General features: G+C 43.3%; 1 protein-coding gene across 3 annotated transcripts; it reads left to right on the forward strand.

The window, feature by feature from the left end:
* The first annotated feature begins 276 nt into the window (after positions 1–276).
* Positions 277–11,247, forward strand: gtf2f2a (general transcription factor IIF, polypeptide 2a). 3 transcript variants are annotated; one of them, XM_056608021.1, is made up of 10 exons: positions 277–455; positions 1,542–1,615; positions 1,925–1,943; positions 2,181–2,319; positions 2,597–2,608; positions 4,618–4,668; positions 6,172–6,253; positions 6,498–6,597; positions 8,247–8,390; positions 8,708–11,246. In XM_056608021.1, the coding sequence occupies exons 1-10, from the start codon at positions 390–392 to the stop codon at positions 8,837–8,839; spliced, it is 819 nt and encodes a 272-aa protein (XP_056463996.1). In that variant the 5' UTR covers positions 277–389; the 3' UTR covers positions 8,840–11,246. The 3 variants fall into 3 exon arrangements, with proteins under 3 accessions (XP_056463996.1, XP_056463997.1, XP_056463998.1); XM_056608022.1 differs by lacking the exon at positions 4,618–4,668 and having other exon boundaries at positions 290–455; positions 8,708–11,247; XM_056608023.1 differs by lacking the exons at positions 2,597–2,608; positions 4,618–4,668 and having other exon boundaries at positions 290–455; positions 8,708–11,247.
* Positions 11,248–23,911: the final 12,664 nt, after the last annotated feature.

Consider the following 23,911-nt stretch of genomic DNA (forward strand, 5'->3'; position numbering starts at 1 on the left):
TTTTTCTATTATGCTAACACATGTTCACAACTGACGATTGACTGGTGTAATAGTTCACTGATAGTCAGTACTCGGGAATGCATTTATGCTCCACATTGTATCTCAGGCATACGGTTATTATTGAACATCATTCTAAGTTTATTATATAATAAGAATAATCTTTTTCATAAATACGTAAGTCATAGATAATAAGAAGGATGTAATTATATACGAGTTTAATACTATGAGAATTAAGTCCCTGTCCCCAAAAAGTGGTCTGCTTGCTGGTGTTTTGGCCTCGTAGCGCCACCGTACTTCTCTTTCTGTCTGTGTGTTGTTTTTTTTAGCGTGTAGCCTTTAGCTTTGAGCTTGATTGTTTATTATTTTCTTCTTTATCCTTCGCTTCAAATATGTCAGACAAGGGTGAAGTGGATCTTACTGGTGCCAAACAGAACACGGGCGTATGGCTGGTCAAGGTGCGGATGTGATTCAGATAGTTAGTTATTTACGTTACGTTATGTGATGTGATGTTTTGTTGAGATGAGAAGAAGCAGCACAGTAAAGCTATTGCTATCGTCCTAGACTACTGAAACCGCTAGTTAGGTAGTTAACAGACCACACATAACTTAGATCTTATCATTATGTTTAGTTAGGCAACGATATTTGATAGTCGAACACATAGACCTGACCATGTTTATGTTAAGTATCTCTTAGAGAACCAATAATCTTTGTTAGCGATGTGATGTAATATCATTTATTGAAAGCTCTGAGAAGTACTGTGGGACAAAATTAAATTACATACCCGACTCATCAACGTGGAAATAATATCTCTGACGACGGCTACTATATTTTATACGAAGGGCTCGGTAAAAATATCAATTCATCAATGCACTGCAATTTATTTGTTCTCGATTCAATTTCGATTCTGATTTTTTTTTGTAAAAAATAAAGAAGTATACTCAGTCATTGTAATCTAGAAGCGAGTATCCCTAAATGTACATGCCCTTTTACATTTGTCCATGTTATGATTATTACTTTTATGCTGCAAGTTTAGCTCAGGAACAATACTATACAATGGTGTATTCCCTTTTTGCTAGTTAAAGCACAATGAAATGGTTAATTAATTTTGAAATGGTTAATTCTAAATAATATTAATGTATTTTTGTCATCTGCACGTATTATTGAATCGATATCGAAGCAATTAGATCAATATCAAATCGAATCGATATTGAATCAAGACCTAAAGAATCAAATTGAATTGAATTGTGAGGTACCTGGCAATATACCCAGCCCTAGCCTAAATTGTGACAGCTTGTGGTAGGATGTTCAAGATGTTTTGCCTGGTATCTGTCCATAGATTCCATGATTAGAGTTAGTGTGTTTTAAATGCTGTTCTGGTGATATTCTGTATATGATCATAGTGAGTGTGCTGTACTTACAACTGTGTTCTGAAGGTTTACTAGTATTCAGGTCCTTAAGAGTCTGTTCATTTTTTGTTTTTATGATAATATTAGAGTGAGTGTGTTTACATGTGTGTGTTCTATATGTTTCCCGGTATCCAGGTCCCCAAGTATCTCTCCCAGCAGTGGGCCAAGGCCGCAGGCAGGGGAGAGGTGGGGAAGCTACGGATCAGCAAGTATGTACAACTAGTGGTCTTCATCAAGTATTAGATGTTAGCAGTTAAATACGTTAAATAAATTAATAGTTCACATTTAATAAAATGTGCTGAATCACTCACTCCACACTTATTAAGGTGATGAGAAAAGTTTATATAAACCCTAAAAACAAAACTCTGTAAAACAACCATAGCATAATACATGGGTATGTTTGCACTACACACCTACCAAACTCCTTGTCCAGTCTTGGAAAGACTCAGGATTGGTAGGCTCGCTGTGTACGAATGAGTTCACTTCATAACTAAATTCTTACTCCTACTCTTTTATAGAAACCAAGGCAAAGCAGAGGTGAGTTATTTCTTACTACTAATGGTTGGTTCACTGATGTGGGTGGGTGTTTTTGAGTAATGTTGGGGAATCCAGACAAAAATGTATGGCTGGTGCTCGTTGTTAGGTCAGTAGATGAGAGGGGGCGGTGTTAGTGAATGTACAGCTTGATGTATGGGTGGTGCTCGTTGCTAGGTTAAAAGATAAGAGGGTGGGGTGTTAGTGAATGTACCGCTTGATGTATGGGTGGTGTTCTAGGTGGCCTTCACACTGAACGAGGACCTGACGGCCATCGATGGCAGCGGTGATAAGAGAGTGCACGCTCCCCGGGACCACCCCTTCAGCATGCAGACCGTGGGAGGCCAGATGCTAGCGGTCTTCACCGAGACCCCCTCAGGTCAGTCCACCTTCTTGTAGACCCCTCGGTTCCAACTTTATAACCCTCAGGTCAGACTGCCTTAGGTTATCCTGTATTCTGGGCTGGTCTAGGTTTAGTCTGGGGTGGTCTAGATAGAGTCTGGGGTGGTCTAGGAATAGTGTGGGGTAGTGGTTTTTGTCTCCTGTGGTCTAGGTTTTGCCTGGGGGGGGTCTAGGTTCAGTCTGTGATGCATAGAGAGTACTGCTGCTCTGTAAATGGCTTACTAACTCTCCACTCCATCATGTTTTTCCTGTAGAACATTCGAAAGGTAAGCTTTTTTTGTTTGCCGATGTATTTTTGTGTTATTTGTGTTGATTTTGCTTTTTATGTCTCCCACAATAAGACGACAAATACAAAACTGTCTTTGTATTTGAGTTTTTGTCTTTTACGGGGTACAACAGCTTCTGGTGTGGTTTGGGGTCTCTCTCTCACTCACTCTCTCACATTCACTACAGACTCCGTTCTCTAGGTTTACAGATAACAAACTCAGTGGTGTGCAACAAGTGGCTTCGCTCTATGATTTTAACATCCTTTTAACCAATCAATACCATTCTACTGATTGTGGCTTTATTTGGTGCATGAGTTTGTTGTGGCATCTTGGTGTGTCTGTTGATTTATTATGTGTTGTCTGGTTGTTCTGCTGAGCTCGTGGTTTTGTGCTTGCTGAAGAACGTTTGAGAGTGTGTGAAGGTGCGCCGCGCCGCCGCCATAATGATCTGCACCCTCTTGCCTCAGATTCAAACTGTAGGTCATAAGATACAGAAAACCATTCATTAGTAATTATTACCATCTGTTCATGAGCCCACATCTTTATAAACTGCTTAATAACCTGAACAACATATAGTAGATGGAGCTACCATGTGTGTGAGGTGTGTGGTAGTGTGAGGGTACGTTTGCTGATGTATGTTATACATACTTGCAACAAAATTTAAGATGTGTTTTATCGACCCAACAAAGTGGTGCCTTTGGCTTCTATTGCCCCAGAATGCACAGGGTGCTGAGACCAACTGAATGTCTACATTCCACCGATATGCATCTGCCTGCGATTGGTCAACAATACCAGATGAACGATGACACCAGTTTTAGAGCCCAACCGATGCTATATTTAGGGGCCGATGCCTATACGGATATAAGGGAGTTAAAAATGACAGATCGTAAATTGGCCGATATTCAAAATAGAGATTTATCTGCCATTATTATTGTGGTAGGGTTATTGTGGCTCACCCACCACAGCACCATTACATTCAAATAATGAGCTAAATTAACCAATTAACTGTATGGAAAGAAGCTACTCCTACCACTACTATTTAGAGCTTCAAAGGCACAGTAGAGGTTTCATGAAGAGATTACTACATTTATAAGTCAACACCATTTCTAAAGTTTTCCTATCAGCGCATATTGACAAACCTACACGCTGATACTGATATATCTATGATAGGACAATTTCCTCCAATAAGGGTCAGATCCAAATCAGCCAAATCGCTCTCGGGTTATTTTAGTAATTCCCAGTTCAAATCAAGACTTTTGTAGACCGCTCAAATAGAGATGACAAGGACACAGAGATTGTAGGAAACTTCTAGAGTCAGTAAACACACCGCCATAACATCCCCGTCTTCAACAGCATTTGCACGGCCATTGCGAACAAGCAATTTTCGAGTTTGGTGTGTGTGTGTGTGTGTGTGTGTGTGTGTGTGTGTGTGTGTGTGTGTGTGTGTGTGTGTGTGTGTGTGTGTGTGTGTGTGTGTGTGTGTGTGTGTGTGTGTGTGTGTGTGTGTGTGTGTGTGTGTGTGTGTGTGTGTGTGTGTGTGTGCGCGCGCGCGCTGGGTGGCTCGTCTGCTGGTTAGAGGTGTGGGGACTTGAGGGGGGCGGGGCTTCCTGCGTGGCTAAAGGAGAATCCTGGGTGTGTTGACCGTTCGCTCCTCCCTGTATCTCCCTCCCTGTATCTCCCTCCCTCCATGCATCTCCATTCCCTTAACCTGTCTGTGTCTCCCCTCCTGTTACCCGTCTGGCTGCATCTCCCCTCCCTTAACCTGTCCGCATCTCCCCTCCCTTTACCTGTCTGTGTCTCCCCTCCTGTTACCTGTCTGTCTGCATCTCCCCTCCCTCTACCTGTCTGTCTCCCCTCCTGTTACCCGTCTGTGTCTCCCCTCCTGTTACCCATCTGTCTGCATCTCCCCTCCCTTTACCTGTCTGCATCTCCCCTCCTTTTACCCGTCTGCCTCCCCTCCATGTACCTCCCTCCCCGTACCTCCATTCACCCCTCCCTCCTCCCTGTAGGCCAATCAGAAGAGAGGGCTGAGGGTAGCAGCTCTGGGGGGACATGTCCAGGTGAGTCCTCCGTCGCCCCCCACCCAGGGCCCGGTGGTCAAAGCTCCTCCCACTCAGCCCCGTGTTGAGATTATTTTTATGAGCTGGCCATCTCATAGTATCGGTGTCTCTGAACATTTCAGTTGAACTAACCTTCAGATGTGTTCCCTGTCACAACACAATAACACAATAGTCTGTTCCTGGTGCTGATGGGAGATGTAGTTCTGAAGACACTGTGTGGGGATCCTTGGTATTTGTGTCTCTCCTCACACAATACATGTTGTGTGTTCCAACAGTTTAGAAGGATGAGAAATCTGATGTGTTAAAACTGAGGAGGGTTACAATCACACTACAATGAACAGTAGTAGTAGTCATACTTAGTGTACAGTAGTAGTCGTTCTACTTGGTTGTGTACGGGGAACAGTAGTAGTAGTTCTACTAAGTAATGTACAGTAGTATAAGTTCTACTGAGTAGTGTATTTGAACAGTAATAGTAGTTAACGTTAAAGTAAACAGTAGTATTAGTTCTACTTAGTAGTGTAAGGGGAGCAGTATTAGTAGTTCTACTTAGTAGTGTATGGGGAACAGTTGTAGTATTTCTACTTGGTAGTGCACATTCGTGTTAGTTCTACTTAGTGTAATGTTAGAAGCATTAGTAGCTTATAAGTATGTGGGAACCGACTACTCTGGTTCTGATGTTTGTTTTTAAGGTTCAGATAATGGTTTGAAGCAGGAATTGTGTGTGTGTGTGTGTGTGTGTGTGTGTGTGTGTGTGTGTGTGTGTGTGTGTGTGTGTGTGTGTGTGTGTGTGTGTGTGTGTGTGTGTGTGTGTGTGTGTGTGTGTGTGTGTGTGTGTGCTTGTGCTTGTGCGTGCACATCTCCCTTGTACTTTGATTGGCCGCTGAGGTGATGCTGTTGAATGTTGAGTCATGTTGTTTACTCATGGTAAACTGATGAATCCTGTGGTATCATACGTTACAGCCCTTTAATCCCCAGTACGTAAAGGAGCATCCATCTTCGTAAATTAAGGGGCTCCAAAGTATTTTTTGTTGGAACAAGAGAGGAAGAACTATCAAAGTCAATTATTTTTGTATAGCCCTTAATCCCAATCAGTTTCAAAAGGCTCAATAGGCCATATATTTATGACATCCCCTATCCCTAGCTCCCCAAATGGCAAGAAAGAATCCTTGATGGTAAGGAGTGCAATGGGGGCCATACTTGACATACATAGAGCAACATATTCAGGGTAAATTGTGATTGGCTGCTGGCCAGTGCGGAGGTGGTAGCCATTAGGTGGGGATCCAGGCATCCAGACACGGTCACCGCAACACACTGAAACAGAGACAGCATTATGGTTAGATAGGGCTTCGTGGACAAATCTGTAATCAAAACATCTTTGGTCATCAAAGCATGACTGAAGTCATCAAAGCTCGAAAGAAAGGAGTCTCCCTTCTTCTCTTGGCGTGGGCGCCAATGAAGAGATGGCTTGTGGGTAAAGGCTGTGATGTGGCTGGTCCTCTGTAGACAAGGTGGCGTTGGAGGGGGTCGTGGTGCAGAGGGCCGAGTGTCGTCCAGCCGTTAACGACAGCTACATGAAACTCAAACGGTGAGAACTGTCCTCAATAACCTGTCTCTATACTGTATAACCCATTACTGCTCCTTACTGACCTGTCTCTGTGCTGTCCAACTCCCACCCGCTCCGCTCAAGAATGACCTGTCTTCTTACATTCCAACCCCTGCCTGCTCTGTGCTGTATAACCCCTACCTGCTCCTTGCTGACCTGTATCTGTTCTGTCTAACCCCACCCTGCTCCTAAATGACCTGTCTCTCTCTGTACTCTTTACCCCCAGGATGCAGCTTGAGGAGTCTATCAAGCCGTTGCGATTGTCTCAGCAGTTGGACAAGCCTGTGACCAGCAACTACAAGCCAGTGGCAAACCACGCCTCCAACGTAAGTAGTCGTACTACCAAGGGACTTCCTAGAAGTATCAACGTTACTGCTAGTACTCAAGAGATTTTTCCAGAAAAACCCACGCTACTAGTAGTATTAGAGTATCCTGCTTTTTTTCTTCTGATTTTGATATTTTTTATTTGGCATTTCAATTTACATTTTTAGGTGTTCATTCTGCGTGTCCCAATTGTCAAGTGCCTAGGGTCCTGGTGGAAGGCGCTATAGAGATTAGTTGTATCATTATTCACTTCTCTGGCTCAACTTCACCTCGGATAATAGTTTGCATTTATTTTCCTCACCGTCAGGGATCAAGTGGCATGAAGTGGCATGAAGTCCTTTTGAGCAATAACAATGAAATGTTCCTGCTCTTACAGTGTTTTTTTTTTTCAGATTATATATATTGTTGTCCTCATTAGCCCCTTAGACCCAACATGATCTGAAAATAGGGTCAAAGTTGACATGCTATTTTATGGATGCTTTAATATAGGTATTAGTGGGCAACTAACACAGTATTCAAAGACGTTCCTGAAATTCAGCCGTGGTGCAGAGTTACAGCCACTCCGAGCCAGGCGCACATTGAGCTTCCCCCAAATGCGCTGTTTTGGTGTCTGTAGCTATAATGCAAATGAGGAGGAGCGAGGCGGGTCAAGGAGGAGGGTGGGGGTGTGGCCCCCACCCTTGAGCGGGGCTCAAGCGGGAGACATTCGCAGCCAACAAACCCTTTCTCCTCCATGTCGTGGTTCATGTTCTTGAGGTTGTCAAAGCCAAAGTTCCTTTCCCCCAATTCATTCTCAACCATGGCTGAGATAACCCCGGTTATCCAAATAACAAGGAAGTGTACAACACTTGCGTTACACTCCTGGAGCTCTATATCTAAATAATATCATATAATACATAGATATCTATTTCATATAATACATATTATCACGGCCAAAAGCTGTGTGCGCCTCCAGACGATATTATGAATCACAAAGGACTTCGTCGGGTTCTCCGACGTCTCAGTTTCTTCCACTTTCACATCAATCTGAAGTAGACTGAACCGCGCGCTGCCTGCTGCCGGCTGCCCGCTGCCGGGCGATGGTGCTTCGCGGCGGTGGTGCCTCTCGGCAACCGGTGGCATGTCGCAGTTCATGTACTTCAGGGAGTCAAAGCCAAAGTTCCTTTCACTCAATTCCTTCTCAACCATGGCTGAGGTAACCCCCACTACAGTCTCGTTGTGGAAATACAAGAGACGTCAAAGAGCCGACAAGAAAAACTTGCGTTACAGTGTGTGTATTCACAACCACACATGTGGTGCTCGCACGGTTGTGTCTCATTGGCGGGCCAACACCGAACGCAAGTTTGAGCCACTGGGGGCCCATAGGCAGGCTAGGGGAACATAAAGTGAGATTTTCATGCCATGGCACCTTTTAAACAAAAGTCTCTGGTGTGGAAGGAAACGTATAGAAATGTCCAAGCTGGCTCTAAACCAGGACCTTATGGCTGTGAAGCAACATTGCCCGGTCTGTACCTGACCAATCTGACCTTTTTTCTCCCTTCACCACCCGTTCTGTCCCCCTTTTTCCTCCTGTTCCCGCTACCTCTGGCCCTCTTCTCTCTCATCATGGTTATCTCCCTCGCCCCCTGGTTCTCTTCTCTCTCCCCTGCAGTTGGAGTATGACAGGAAGAAGAAGGAAGAAGGGAAAAGGGCGAGGGTCGACAAGCAGCAGGTCCTGGACATGCTGTTTTCGGCGTTTGAGAAGCACCAGTATTACAACATCAAAGATCTGGTGGACATCACCAAGCAGCCGGTGGTGAGCAGCACCACCATGTCTTGAAAACTTTCTGACAGCTCTCTTCTCTATACCATCCATGCTGGATGCTTTTTAATGGGACTTTCATTAGATGTTAAATGGTGGCTTTGATTCTTGTTTTTACTCGTTTCCCATTATGTCGTGACTCTTTAAAAGGGCAATATAAACACGTTATTTCTGTATTAAGTTCACCTGCGTGCGAGCGTATCTGTACTGTTTCTCGCTTTCTTTGTCTGTGGTTTCCACTCTTGTAACCAAGCATGAATGCGTCTATAGGGGACTGGAATACATAAGTAATCCTTATTTGTTTCTCGCAGACGTACTTGAAGGAGATCCTGCGGGACATCGGGAACTACAACGTGAAGGGAACCCACAAGAACACCTGGGAGCTGAGGCCGGAGTACAGACATTACCAGGCGGAGGAGGAGAAGGTAGAGGAGAGGCTCTAGCCGCAAAGGGTTAGAGATGGACCAATAGTTTCCCAGTCTCGAGACAGAAGGATGAGGCCCTCGGTACTGAACTCCTTCCAGCATCTCGTCTGAAGATTACACTGGTTCCTCCCACACGCTCATGTTTTTAGAAAGTGGTTTATATGTATTTTCTGTGTTGAGTGGACCTAACCGAGTGGTGACCTGGTCCCCGCGAATCAGAACTGCTGGATGGGGTTTTACACATGTGCTTTCAACGAACCCAGTTGTCTGACTGGGTAGCCCACTCGGTGCATTGTTTGTAATGTTGCCAAGTGTTATTTAGGTCCACTCGTGTCTGGGCTGCGTCCCATTTTAAACTTGAATCATTTATTAACATTAATTTTCCTCTTAATGTACAGTAACCCTTGTTTCACATATTAAAGTAACTGCTCAAGATATTATCCAGGCTTAATTTCTGCTCAATGGAAAATGGGTTTTTGAATAAAGCAATATTAATGTGCATGTTAATATTAACAGTCAAAAAATTAGTTAACCTGGCAAGTGTATGGGGCTGCCGTTTAGATCTCATAAGGAACGGAATGCATGTAATGTTTGACTCAGTTGGCTGACCAATGAGGGCCTTAGTCTTAACTCAAGACTTTATATAATTGAACTGCGGACATGACCTTAAAAAATGACAGGGAAACGATATATATTTAACATTTTATTAACATTTAAAATTAAGTACAGTGCATAATTTAGAGACAATACATTAAGATTTAAAAAGAACTGCAATGCAGCCACTAGTTCATTTGAAATACAAATGGGGTCAATAGGGCAACTTGTCATGCTATGAATCCAGTCTGGATGTTGGTGTACAATATGCATCAGACATATTAAAAAATATCATGCAAAAACATCTCAGCTCTTTACAGAATAAATAAACGGTTTTGTAATGCAGCCATACCTCCATGGTTACCTACAAGAAAAAAAAAACAGCATAGAGTTAGACATCTCTTCTGAACCATTGAAAAACGACCCAGGTGTTTATTTCTGTAGCATAAAGCAACCAATGTATGGTATTTGTACTTGATGTGACGATTATTAATTATCAAAATTAACATTTTCAGTCTAGCTGACTACCCGTTGCAACCAACCATCTTTTGTCAACAGTATTTGTGAGGTGAATCTGACATTTACAGTATGTGGGGAGGTGAATCTAATATGTACAGTATGTGTAAGGAGGTGAAGTGTTCTCCACTTATCCTCCTTAACCACCGAGGGGGAGGTGGGAAAGGAGGCGTAAGAAGGAGGTGAATGTAGCATCTCTTTGCAAACCCAGGAGCCAATGAGTCATGCTCCGGGTCTATCAGGGGATGCAAGGTTTCCATGACATCAGCCGTGCGCTCCACTCACCTGAGAACTGGCGCGGTAATCTCTAGTTCACCTCCTCGGCTTCCTGTAATTAAATTACATTTTCTTCCATTAATTTCATTTTTAATCCAGGATAGATTACCTCTTCAACACTTGTGGTCAAGTCGCATTCAGAACTTTCTGTTTCAAGTCAAACCGAATTATAAAAATGTAGGCTCTTTGGTCATGCTTATGGGCCGTCACTGGTTGAGGATAACGACGTCAGTTTGGAGTCAGTTGTATTTGATGTTTATTTACGTACAACCAAGAATTATACCAATTAATTTGGTATATTAGCAGTAATAGTCGCAAGAAGGTATAAAGACAACCCGTGATTCATTGTAAACTCGGAAAATAATGAATGAAAAAAAATGTACTTTGCGGGGACAACGGGTTTAGTTAAATGAAATACATATCGTAGGTTTGATTAGAGATCCTCAGTCACCCCACAGATTCAAAAACCAAACCAACGCTTAACCCAACGCTTAACTTCAACAATATAACGTAAAAATAATACAGTAGAATTGTTAACAAGTAGAGTATTCTTCCTGATAACAGGCTTGTACAATTCATTTTAACACATTTAAGAGTCGATGGCTTTTGATGTTAAACTCACATGATTCATCACCTAACGCCGGACCGAGTAGAAATAACGGGAGGCTAAAATCTTCCTCTTATACCTCTTTTTCTTCTTCTTCTTCTGCTTAATGTTACAGCGTTGGCTACCGCCACCTTTTGGTCAGGGTAGGAATTTAATCACCCCCACACCCCATCTCAAACTCTTAACAATGCACTTTATATTCCCTTGTAAATTATGGATTATAAGATATATTTTGCTACATTTTTTTAATATGTTTATTTTCGATTTATTTTTCTTTATTTTTTATAAGGAAGTGAGCGACTACGTCAATTTTGTCTTTGGACTCCCGGCGGCACGATTGGCGCCGTGGCTACAACTCAATATTATTTGTGTTTGTTTAATCAGAATCAGAATCAGAAATACTTTATTGATCCCCGGGGGGAAGTTGTTGAAATAAAAATGAAAAAAATATTGTTGAAATTATAGCTTTGTCTTTAGAACTATTATAATACTTATTATACATCCATGGTTACCAGCATGAATTCTGTTAGCATTTCTTTGTGTCATCTTGTCCTACATCATGAGTAGTACAATATGTTCTTTGAGGGACTGCACAACTTGGACATGGTTGTTCGCCTGGAGCTGCAATCTTAAGATGCAATACATTTATGTTAAACAATACAAATGTAGAGAAAATGAGCATGTATACTCTAGAAAACGTGTATGCCAATACATAATATGTAAATTGGTGAAGTGGCTCATGTACAGGCTGAGGTGTTAAACATACTGAGCATGAACTAATGTCACCTGAAGTAGCAAAGTGTAAGTAAAGTAAATTATTGATTTCCCTCCTAGACCTACTCGAACTGTTTTCACCACCGCATATTCTCTATATCCAACAAACAACCTAAACATGCTCGACCGTCCGTTTCCCTTTGGTCACAACATGTAGGCTACAACTACCCTCAATGTCAACTATTTTCTTTAATTGTCTCTGCTCAATCCAATTTAGAAATATGCATTAACCATGAAGAGTAAACAACTAAAAGTACAATTAAAAAAAATTACCTGCTGTGCAGCACTGACCCCTTGAGGCGGGGAGAGACGAAGACCCCTGCTAAACGCTTTCCATGCAGCGTAAATATAGGGCGTCTGGAGAAGTTCGTGCGTTTGCGCGCAAACACAAATCTCAGTAGAGCCATGGTGGTTGTCACAAGCGTAAGGAGAGGAGAACAGTAAAGAGAGACAGCAGCAGTGATCAGAGTATAGGCCTACCAGCTATAGAGTAGAAGTGGTGTGTCATTAATAGGTCATCACAGTCTGTATTCCAATCAATACATTTACTTTAACAGAGCGCCTCGGTATGTTCAGAGCAGTGTTTGGAAATAGACGCGATGGAAAAGGAAAAAAAGGTGAGAAAAAGGCCAAAGTTGATTCAGGTAAGATTATTATTACTTAATAATTATTAATACCTCATTTATTAGAACACATTACTTGATTGTGCAATCATAGCCTGTTGTGTTTGCTTTAGGTTGTTTAGTGACTGAGTTTTTTGTTGCAGCATCATTCATTCAATATTTCTCATAGGAGTATTGTAGTCATTATGACTTATCATAATAACCAGATGATGAAATCATTATTATATATCATTATACAAAATCATGACATCATTATAACTTGATCATGATAACCACACCATGATGATATTATAACTCATCGTTATAACCAGATTATGACGTCATTATATTCATCATAATAAACAGATCATGAGTGTTGAAGTAATAATAATAATAATAATAATACATAGTGCATAATACATAATCACAATATATGTATTCATAGTAATTATATGTTTATTATCAGTTTTATTACACATAATCAGTGATGTTTTTCCTCTTGCGAGTAGATTGTTTCTTGTGTGTTTCTTAGTGCTAATTTCTGCTCCTTCAGGGTGGAGGGCAAATCCAATTAGCCCATTTAATACTCTTCATCGCCACCATCATCATCTTCATCAGCCCACTTAACACTGTCCCCTGTCCTTCATCACCACCATCATCCTCATCGTCATGGAGAAGTGTGTCAGGAGAGGAGTTGACCTACTAAAGAGAGGATCATGAAGTCCTGCAGTGCTTCTGAGAAGTGTTCTGGTAGTTCTTCATAAGCACAGTCTCTGTGCTAATGAGACTGCTCACAAACTATTAAACTATGGTTTGCAATCGGGTTGGAGGTTGCTCATGGTCTGACACGCAAAGAATGCTCGGAAAACCTTTTGATCCTTGTAAAGATTTAAGGAACACCAATTCTGGTTTGCTGAGAGTTTTCTTAGTGTGCGATTGTTCGGCCCCCAGGGGTGATCGTTTCTGTTGGCTCCTAAGATAAAACGTTTAAGAACCCCTTCTGTTCCGCCGCTGAATGAAGCTACAGCTGTGCGGATACACAAATGCTGTTTGAATCCTATCGCTGGGAGCGGACAAGTCCTTCCATCTCAGTGCTGGAAACATCTCCAGAAACACAGCTAGCATGTTGCACATGAATATTTCATCATGTACTGAACTCATTGGCAAGAGACGGGCGATCTGAGAGAATGTATCTCATTAAAGTGGTAAATTAGTGCTACAGGGCTGGGGGACTGTAGTCCCCACTATACCAGTCCTAGCATTTGCCCTGCATAGTTGATCAGATTATAGCCTATATCTCCTATAAGGGAGACTGTAACTGACGAGTGCTAACACACGGCCTGCATAGTTCCTCATGATATACATTATGCAGTCTATATATGTACGTGTTAATGTGTAATCAATTACTGTAAATGACTTGAAATAGTGTTCTTGAACAAATAAATGCATGATCATGTATAGTGGATGCATGAAACAATTGCTCATATATAGGGTTAGGTTAGTTTGATAAATATACAAACCTTGCATATAACTTTAATATGAAAACATGCCTGAGGAATCTAGTAGATTAGAGTTTGTACTCTATACTATCCTGCCTACTAGGCATTGTCTGCGTAGTGGTAGAACTCTGCGTGGAACCTTGATGTGGATGACATCTGTTGCTCCAAATTAAACTGGAAATATTTTGCACCTTTCAAGCAAGTGTGGAGCAAAGCACTGCATCTATCTTATTCATAGAAGATTGAGGACACTTGTTCTAAAGGAGCATATGTCTTGATGTTCCTATTTATCATCTAACATTTCTTTATGTTCGGAATTATCATCAGACACGTCTATGTTAATAATTATCATCTGACATGCCTTTATGTTCATATTTATTAACTGAAATGTCTATGTTCAAAATTATCATCTGACATGTCTTTATGTTCATATTTATCATCTGACATGTCTTTATGTTCATAAATATCATGTGACATGTCTTTATGTCCATATTTATCATCTGACATGTCATGGTAGAACAGTTATTCTAGACCACTTTTCTAGCCTTCTCTACCTGTTATCCCATCTCCTCTCCCCCTCGCCCCCTCCCCTCCTCCCTTGCCCCCCTCTTTCCCTCCCCTACTAGCTCGGAGCGGGAAACAGCGGAAGCTGACTAAGGGCATGTCCATATCACTGCCCTCCTCCCCCCTCCTCCCCCGCCAGGACTACCTTCTGCCCTCTCCCACCCCCGCATGGGGCCACTCACCAGGTGAGGGAGAGCCTTCGACCCAACATCACCACACCATAATTGATTATAGGCTGAGTCTTGGTCCAGTCCACCAAACCATAAGAGGTTTGATTAAAGGCCTTCACCCTTCACTCCAGACCATATTAGGTTGGGGTAAGAGTCTTAGGCCTGCCCTGTACTCCGTTATGTCCTTATAGTTGTACCATTCTTGTGTCTCTTTCTCTAATAAAGAGAAAGTAATAATAAAGTCATGTATAAACTCTACCACTAGGTGACACTGTTTTACCAAGTAAGGGCACGAGGACCTGTTGTTAAATCGAGTCTCTCCCAAACAGCTGCCTACCAGATGTTTCTAGAGCTGGAGGCTTTTAGCCAATCAGGGTGCGGGAAACTAATTAAGCAATTAATTAAGGGAAATGTGTCTGCTGAGTGTGTCAGAGAACCTTCACGCATGTTAGTCATAGGTTGACGCTTTGATCAGGAATTTAGAAATTTATTCAGGTTTAATGGCTCTTTATGAATGGACACTGCTGTAGAGTTCATGTAACCAGGCACACACACACACACACACACACACACACACACACACACACACACACACACACACACACACACACACACACACACACACACACACACACACACACACACACACACACACACACACACACTGTGTGTGTGTAATGTGAGTATAGTAGAGAGAAATGGTAGCGATAATTATACTGATATATAATAGAGGAGAAGGTAGATATATAGAAGAGAGACAGAGAGAGTAGAGAGAGATTGAAGAGAGATATATACAGATATATAGTAGAGAGAGGAGTACTGGTTAGAGAGACATCTGTGGTGAGTTAGAATCAGGTATTGTGTGTAACCATGCTGCTCAGCTCACGCCCAGCCATCTCTAGGGACGCAATTCAAATTCTGCACCACAGATCTCATCAGTACAAGATTAATGTCTCTCTCTCATTCTCTCTCTCTCTCTTGCTCTCTCGCTTTCTCTCTTTCATCTCCCTCTCTCACTTCTCTCGCATTCATCCCTCTCTCCCACCTCCCTCTCCCTTCTCCTCCCTCTCCCATACTCTCTTTCATCTCTCTATCTCCTCCCTCTCCTTCTTGAGATCTCACTTCCTGTCATTCATCTTCCTATCTCTCTCTCTCTCTCTCTCTCTCTCTCTCTCTCTCTCTCTCTCTCTCTCTCTCTCACTCTCGCTCTCACTCTCGCTCTCTCTCTTCCTCTCTTCCCTCCTCCCTCCTCCCTCCGTCTCCCTTTTCTCCACTACACTCTCCTCACTCTCTTCTCTGTACCTATCTCCCTCTCCCTCTACCTCTCTCTTTCTCTCTCTCTTTCTCCCTCCCTCCCTCGCTCCCTCCGTGTCCCTTTGTGTTGTGCTGGAGGTGTGAGGAGGAGGAGGAGGCAGGCGGCGCTGGATGGATGTCCTTATGAAGAGCCGGTCTCCGCGTCGTGTCGACCGACGGAGCACTACAGAGGTATGTCCCCTCCACTTGCCCAGAGAGAGGATTGGAGGAGAGAGAGAGAGAGTGTGTGTGTGTGTGTGTGTGTGTGTGTGTGTGTGTGTGTGTGTGTGTGTGTGTGTGTGTGTGTGTGTGTGTGTGTGTGTGTGTGTGTGTGTGTGTGTGTGTGTGTGAGAGAGAGATAGAGATAGAGAGAGGGAAGGAAGGTTGAAGTTGTGAAAAGTAATGCTTGTGTTTATCTGAGAAATTTGGGTTGGGTTAACTTGGATTGCATGTTTTCTATTCGTAACATCCTATTGGTGTGGGTGTGTGCTTGCCGATGTGCGTGTGTGTGTGTAAGTGAATGTGTGTGTGTGTGTGTGTGTGTGTGTGTGTGTGTGTGTGTGTGTGTGTGTGTGTGTGTGTGTGTGTGTGTGTGTGTGTGTGTGTGTGTGTGTGTGTGTGTGTGTGTGTGTGTGTGTGTGAATGTTTGGCTGTGTGTGTGTGTGTGTGTGTGTGTGTGTGTGTGTGTGTGTGTGTGTGTGTGTGTGTGTGTGTGTGTGTGTGTGTGTGATATAAGGTGTTTCGTAGAAGGTTTTATTGACCTGGTTAAATATGTTGTGTATGTACTTCTAGTATTTATATATATTTTTCTTCTAGTAAGTAAAGAAGAATAGTATATGTACTTCTAATATGTGTTGTATATGCGTTTATAACCTGTATTCTAATGTAAGGTAATGTAATGTGTAGCTCTAGCACATGTTGTAATATGCATGCTGATACAGATACTTCTGGTACGTGTACTATGTGTACTAGTACGTGTTGTACCTGTTCTTCTAGTGTACTCTGTACTTTAATAACGTGTACTATGTGTACTAGTATGTCTCCTATGCATAGTATGTGGACTATGTGAACTTTGTGTAATTCTCATATGTGTACTATGTGCACTTCTAGTATGTGTACTATGTGTACTTCTAGTTCCTGTACTATGAGTACTTTTCGAATGTGTACTATGTGTACTTCTACTACATTTACTATGTGTCCTTCTAGTACATCTATGATTTGTACGATGTATTATGTGTACTTCTAGTACATGTTCTACGTGTAGTGCCTTGTGTACTTCTACAATGTGTACATGTGTTATGAAGCATCTTTTAGTTGCCAGGCGCCTCTCAGCTTCCTGTTTCCAATGGCAACGGTGAGGCTGTGATGGAGCCGGACACCTGCTCTCACATCCTGACTAATCCTGCTTGCACATCCTGACTAAACCTGCTCTCACATCCTAAATAAACACGCTCTGCCATCCTGACTGAACCTGCTCTCACATCCTACATAAACATGCTCTCACATCCTGACTAAACCTGCTCTCGCATCCTAAATAAACCTGCTCTCACATCCTAAATAAATATGCGTGCACATCCTAAATAAACCTGCTCTCCCATCCTAAATAAATATGCTTGCACATCCTAAATAAACCTGCTCTCCCATCCTAAATACACCTGCAATCACATCCTAAATAAACCCGCACCTATATCCTAATTAAACCTGCTCTCACATCCTAAATAAACCTGCACTCACATCCTAAAGGAACATGCTCTCACATCCTAACGAGACCTGCTCTCACATCCTGACTAGACCTGCTCTCACATCCCGACGAGGCCTGCTCTCACATCCCGACGAGACCTGCTCTCACATCCTGACGAGACCTGCTCTCACATCCTGACGAGACCCGCTCTCACATCCTGAAGAGACCTGCTCTCACATCCTGACGAGACCAGCTCTCACATCCTGACGGGACCTGCTCTCACATCCTGACGAGACCTGCTCTCACATCCTGACGAGACCTGCTCTCACATCCTGACGAGACCTGCTCTTACATCTTGACGAGACCTGCTCTCACATGCTGAAGAGACCTGCTCTCACATCCTGACGAGACCTGCTCTCACATCTTGACTGAACATAGTCTCACATCCTTCTCTATCATCCTACATTATCCTGCTCTCACACCTGTAACCTCCTCTCAAATCATGACTAAACTTCTCTCACATCCTACATAAATGTCTCTCAAAACCAAAATCTGCTCTCTTATTCTACATAAAGCTGCTCTAACATCATGGCATAAATTGATATCACATCCGGACTAAACCTGCTCTCACATCATGACTAAACCTTCTCTCACATCCTGACTAAGCCTGCTCTTAAATCATGACTAAACCTGCTCTAACATCCTGACTAGGCCTGCTCTCACATCCGGACTAAGCCTGCTCTCACATCCTGACTAAGCCTGCTCTCACATCCTGACTAAGCCTGATGTCACATCCTGACTAAGCCTGCTCTCACATCCTGCCTTCTTTGGGCTTCGCTACAGGAACACCTCCCTATGTCCAAAGTCTCCCCACTGGGCCGTTCTCACATCCTCGGCATCAGGCTCCTGTTTTCAAAGTGACCTCAATATGAACACAGCTCACCTCCCGTTGGTTCGCCGGCATTCTCTCAATGTTACCATGGTGACGCAGAGTTTTACTGCGAGGAGGGAGCTTCCGAGAGGAGAGAGGGGAGAGAATGTACGCCGAGGTCCAGAGAGAGCTGTGCCTCCCTCCTCCTTCCTCCTCTCTTCCCATCACTCCTTCTTCCTCCTCCTTCCTCCTCTCTTCCCATCACTCCTTCTCCCTCCTCCTTCCTCCTCTCTTCCCATCACTCCTTCTTCCTCCTCCTTCCTCCGCTCTCCTCCCCCAACCCCCCCCCCCCCTTCTCCCTCCTAATTCATCCTCCTCCCTCCCCATAACTCCTCCTCCCTCCTGTTCCCTCCTCCTATCTCATCATCCCTCCTTCTCCTCCTTCTCCCTCCTCTTCCATCCTCAACACTCTTCTGCCCCCCCCCCCCCCCCCCCCCATCCTTTATTAAAGGGAGATATTGAGTAGTCTTATGGGAGGTCTATATCGACGGCCCCTGCGTTAGAGGACAGGTGACCCTGTGGTTGAAGCTGAAGCTCCCTAAACAGTTATAAATTAGAGTGTCACATGGCGTTGTGTCAACAAATCAGTGCAGGAGGAGCGATAGGGGGCTCATTGTCATTCACTCCCTGGCTCCCTGCGTTGGAGCGCTACCGGGTCCGCCACACTTAGACAACAACACACACACCTCCGACAATACTCTGTCTCTCTCCCTCTGCTGTCACTCTCCTCCCTCTAAAAGTGTCTGTGTCTCTTTCGATCGCTGTCTCTCTGTCAATCTTTCTGTCTATCAATCTCTCTCTCTCTCTCTCTCTCTCTCTCTCTCTCTCTCTCTCTCTCTCTCTCTCTCTCTCTCTCTCTCTCTCTCTCTCTCTCTCTCTCTCTCTCTCTCTCTCTCTCTCTCTCTCTCTCTCTCCATCCATCTCTCTCTCTCTCTCTCTCTCTCTCTCTCCTCTCTCTCTCTCTCTCTCTCTCTCTCTCTCTCTCTCTCTCTCTCTCTCTCTCTCTCTCTCTCTCTCTCTCTCTCTCTCTCTCTCCATCCATCTCTCTCTATCCATCTCTCTCTGTATCAATGTCTGTCCCCCTACTTCTCTTACTGTTTCTCTCTATGTATCTATGTGTCTCTATATGTCCATATCAATCTCTCTCTCTGTCCTTGCAAGTATTGCCTGGGATCTCCTTATTAGGTAAATAGAATATCTAGCCTTTATTTTCTATATTTTCTATATATAATTTCATATATATATATATATAGTATGTATGATGATGAGACAGCTGTCTGTTATGTCATCAATTCACTACAGCTGCGTCTCAAGGATTCCCTCAAATGTACATCTCACGTGTAGTTTTCTTTTTGTGTGTGTGTGTGTGTGTGTGTGTGCGCCCGTGTGTTTCTGTGTGTTTTCATGTGTGTGGGTGTGCCTGCATGTGAATGTGTTTGTGTGCGTCCATGTTTGTGTTTGTGTGTGTGTGCCTGTGTGTGTGTGTGTGTGTGTGTGTGTGTGTTTCTGTGTGTGTTCCAGAGGTCCTGACCGCCCCCCAGCGTGGCTCCGTCCTGCCGCCCCAGGAGCTGATGACCAGACTATGCTTGCTGCTGGGAGACCCCGCCCACCCAGCGACCATGGAGGATCTCAGGGAGAGCATGGTAGGTCACGTGATGTCCTCTCTGTGTTGTAGAACTCCAAGCCACTCTCGTATTATACCATGAGGTTGCACTCCTATGAGCACAACCATACCATACCAAGGCGACCCCTGACCCCTTCTCTCAATCAGCCCAGAGCTGGATTCAACAGAGATAGTATTTTGACAATAATTGACTGTAGGCAAAATAAGGGTATATAAACACATTATTATAATGTTCAGTTACAGGTCATATATAAGCCTTAATGAGGAGCTAATCATTAACAAAACTTATGTTTTCCCGCTTTAACTTGATGAGGAGGTAATCGTAAACAAAACAAGGGCTGTTAAAGGTCCCCTTTTTTACCGCCAGGTCTGCTGTTGTTTAGCCATTAGAAGCCATGTCGAAATCGACCCTCGAGTCTAGTGAGTTCCAAGTTGCAGTGTCCGCCGTATGATGGATGGATCAGCCTCCCAGTTGGCGCAGTCCGCTGGATAGGCTGGTAGACTGAGCATCAGTCATAGCAGCCAAGCATCTAAAAATGTATATTCATGTTTTGTAAATGAAACTTTCATCATTAACTAAAGGCCTATTAATTAATGTTTTGTTAATAATTACTGAATCCTTCACAAAAAGCTTAAAAATTACTTGAAGACTGAACGGAATAGCGTCAGATCAATATTTTTTGTATGTTTCTCTGTTGTTCCTTCAAGCTGTCAATGTGTCTCCAGTGTGCACAAAAGCATAGCTTGAGTGAATGATTAAAACTACAAGTCATAGTAGTTCTAGGCTACATGTATCTCTCCTTTGTAAGTTGTAGTCGTGCTAGGCTTCATATGTCTCTGTATCTTCAAGTTTAAGAGTTGCTAGGCTACCTGTATCTCTCTATCTGTAAGTTGTAGTAGTGCTAGGCTTCACGTATCTCTGTAACTTCAAGTTTAAGTGCTGCTGGGCTCCATGTATCCCTCTATCTGTAAGTTGTAGTAGTGCAAAGCCACACGTAATTTTAGTGGCAATTCATACAATTGCTAGGCTAGTGCTATGTATCTCTCTGGAAGGTAGAAACAGTGCTAGTCTAGGTGTCTCTCTACCTCTATCTCTGTAGATATAAACAGTGCTATAGGCAAGGTGTTTCCCTCTCGCCATCTCTGTGGCTATAAACATTAAACAGCACTAGGCTAGGTGTTTCTTTGTCTCTGTATATGCAGCGCTAGGTTGGTTTCCCTATCTCTTTGGGTAGAAACAGAGCAAGGCAAGGTGTTTCTCTATCTCTGAAGATAATCAAGATATAAACAGAGCCATGCTAGGTGTTCCTCCACCTCTATCTCTTTAGATATAAACAGAGCTAGGCTTGGTATTTCTCCATCTCTGTAGAAAGAGATATTGCTAGGCTAGGTTTTTCGCTATATTGTAGGTATAAAGAGCACTAGGCTAGGTGTTTCTCTATTTGCAGGTCTTAACAGGGCAAGGCTAGGTGTTTCTCTATATCGGTAGGCATGAACAGCAGCAGGCTGGGTGTCTTTCGGTCTCTGTAGGTATGAGCAGCACCGAGCTAGGTGTTTCTCTCTCCTTGCCTCTCTGTTGCTCGGCCTTGGCCCACTTTCTCAGCCTGATTGTAGCAGCTGAGCTCCACATAGGGCTCGCCCTATCACGCAGTGCTCAGAGCAGAAAGTGGGCTCGCAGCAGAGATAGCCGAGGAGAGCTCAGGGACCTGCTCGCCTTGTCTGCCTCCTGTATCCCTGCGACTTAGATACTGTATACACATGGATAGATACCCATCTGTGTTACATACTGTATACACATGGATAGATACCCATCTGTGTTACATACTGTCTACATAAGGATAGATACCAATCTGTGTTACATACTGTATAAAGAAGGATAGATACCCATCTGTGTTACATGCTGTATACATAAGGATACCCATCTGTGTTACATACTGTATACATAAGGATAGATACCCATCTATTTTACATACTGTATACATAGGGATAGATACCCATCTGTGTTACATACTGTATACATAAGGCTAGGTACACACCTGTGTCGCGAAGCCTACTGGTATACATGGATACATCAGTGAAGTTGTCCATAACTATTTATATTGGTAGAGGTTTTTAACGTTGGTTAACGTTTTTGCGTAGAATCTAATAGTGACTGTTCTTAGACCGACAGATATGTAGGTATGTCAGTCTCTGCTGAATTATACTTTAACCAGCCCTCCAGAAGAAGCTCTGATGTGTGTGATCTCTGTAATGCCCCGGGGGCGGGGTGGAGGAGATGGGCGTTGGGCTACAGCCTGAACCTCTCATGTGCTTTTCCTTCAGCTAGAATCTGAGACATTTCCATTTCCATTGCTCCGGGCAGTGCAGTGGAGAATAGAGATAAAAGACAATCGGCTAACCAGCGTTGGATGAGGCCATGCTAGCGAGCAGCACCAGAGTATCTGGGGTCTCTTGGTCTCGGCAGGACCAGAGAATCTGGGGTCTCTTGATCTCAGCAGGACCAGAGTATTTGGGGTCTATTGGTCCCATCAGGACCAGATTATCTGGGGTCTCTTGGTCACATCAGGACCAGAGTATCTTGGATCTCTTGGTTCCAGCAGGACCAGATTATCTGGGGTCTCTTGGTCCCATCAGGACCAGAGTATCTGGGGCCTTCTGTCCACCCCACTTCACACGGGTGCGCTAGTGGAAAAAGGGTTCAAACCAAGCTCTGTGGAACAGCTCTGGTCCTATTCTGCCCTCGGTGGATAGGTTCTGGTCCCCTGTGATCTCGTTACTCAAAGTGATGGACAACAGAAATCCCTGATTGACTTCTAATTATGTTGTTAAGGGTTTCCACGGTGGGCATTTAGCAACAGCAAATGTTCTACTAAATCCTTTGAGATTTTCCCTAGTTTCAGTCTATCGATTTCCTTCGAACTGATTTACTAGGTGGAGTCTGTTTTGCCCTCAGGCTAGGTAGCCAGGCTGGTGACCAATGACCGTACATCACATTACAGCAAAGGAACAGCACAGTCGAGCTGTGCTGTTCCAGACTTTGAGGGAGAAATACCCCTACAATAGCCTATTTTGAGATGTGTATTAATATACTGTTGGATTGTGTGTGAATGATGTCTGTTTCTTTTAATGTTTTATTTTTTATATATACAATCATTTAGAAATCACAGAGGGATGTAAACAGCTACCGAATATCTAGTCAGGAAAATTTCATAAAGTGTATGTTGGAGTGTGTGTGGATGATGGCTGTTTTTTTTAACATGTATAATAATTTACAAATCAAAGAGGGATTTACACAGCTACCGAATATCTAGTCAGGAAAATCTGGTAAAACAAAAGCTGGTTTTATCAGCCTCACCTGGCCCTTGTCAGACTGATTATACTCTGGGGCTGTTGAGGCTGCAGACATGTTGCACATTGAGCAATCTATGTGCACAGGTTAAACCAGCCATCAACGCCCACACTCAGGGATAGATCTCCTGCATTGCAACATGGAGCACCAGACAATGTATCATCCTTTTCAAAACGTACAATCAACCGGCTTCCACATCACCATCCAGCATCCTTTGTCTAGAGGAGCCCAGGAAAAGTCCCTTTTGTTGGATTTCTCCAGGCAAAGAAGGCAGAAAGTGTGTGCTGTGATGGCTGATTTAACCTGTGCAAATGAATTGCTCGATGTGCAACAGGTGTGCAGCTTCATCCAGCCCTCGGCACCAGTCAGTCTAACTCGGGCCAGGTCAGGCTGTTTAAACCAGCCATCATCCACAATTACAATTAATGACTGTAATGTAAACATCAATGAATGATGTGAATGTAAACATAAATAACTAATGCATACGTTAACATACATTGATAAATGTCAATATATATACTGATGTCAATTTCAATATATAGGACTCTTGTAAATTAAATCACACATTTATTCATTTGAATGTAAATATAAATGACTAATGCAAGTGTCA

The sequence above is a fragment of the Gadus chalcogrammus genome, chromosome 14 (genome assembly GCF_026213295.1).
Source record: "Gadus chalcogrammus isolate NIFS_2021 chromosome 14, NIFS_Gcha_1.0, whole genome shotgun sequence".
Taxonomy (NCBI): Eukaryota; Metazoa; Chordata; class Actinopteri; order Gadiformes; family Gadidae; genus Gadus; species Gadus chalcogrammus.

What these genes read in the sequence shown, in the direction of transcription:
- gtf2f2a (XM_056608021.1), top strand. Translation starts at nt 390, where the DNA reads ATGTCAGACAAGGGTGAAGTGGATCTTACTGGTGCCAAACAGAACACG. An exon ending in TGGCAAACCACGCCTCCAAC is followed by an intron (nt 6,598 to 8,246) that starts GTAAGTAGTCGT and finishes TCTCCCCTGCAG; the next exon opens with TTGGAGTATGACAGGAAGAA. An exon ending in ACATCACCAAGCAGCCGGTG is followed by an intron (nt 8,391 to 8,707) that starts GTGAGCAGCACC and finishes TGTTTCTCGCAG; the next exon opens with ACGTACTTGAAGGAGATCCT.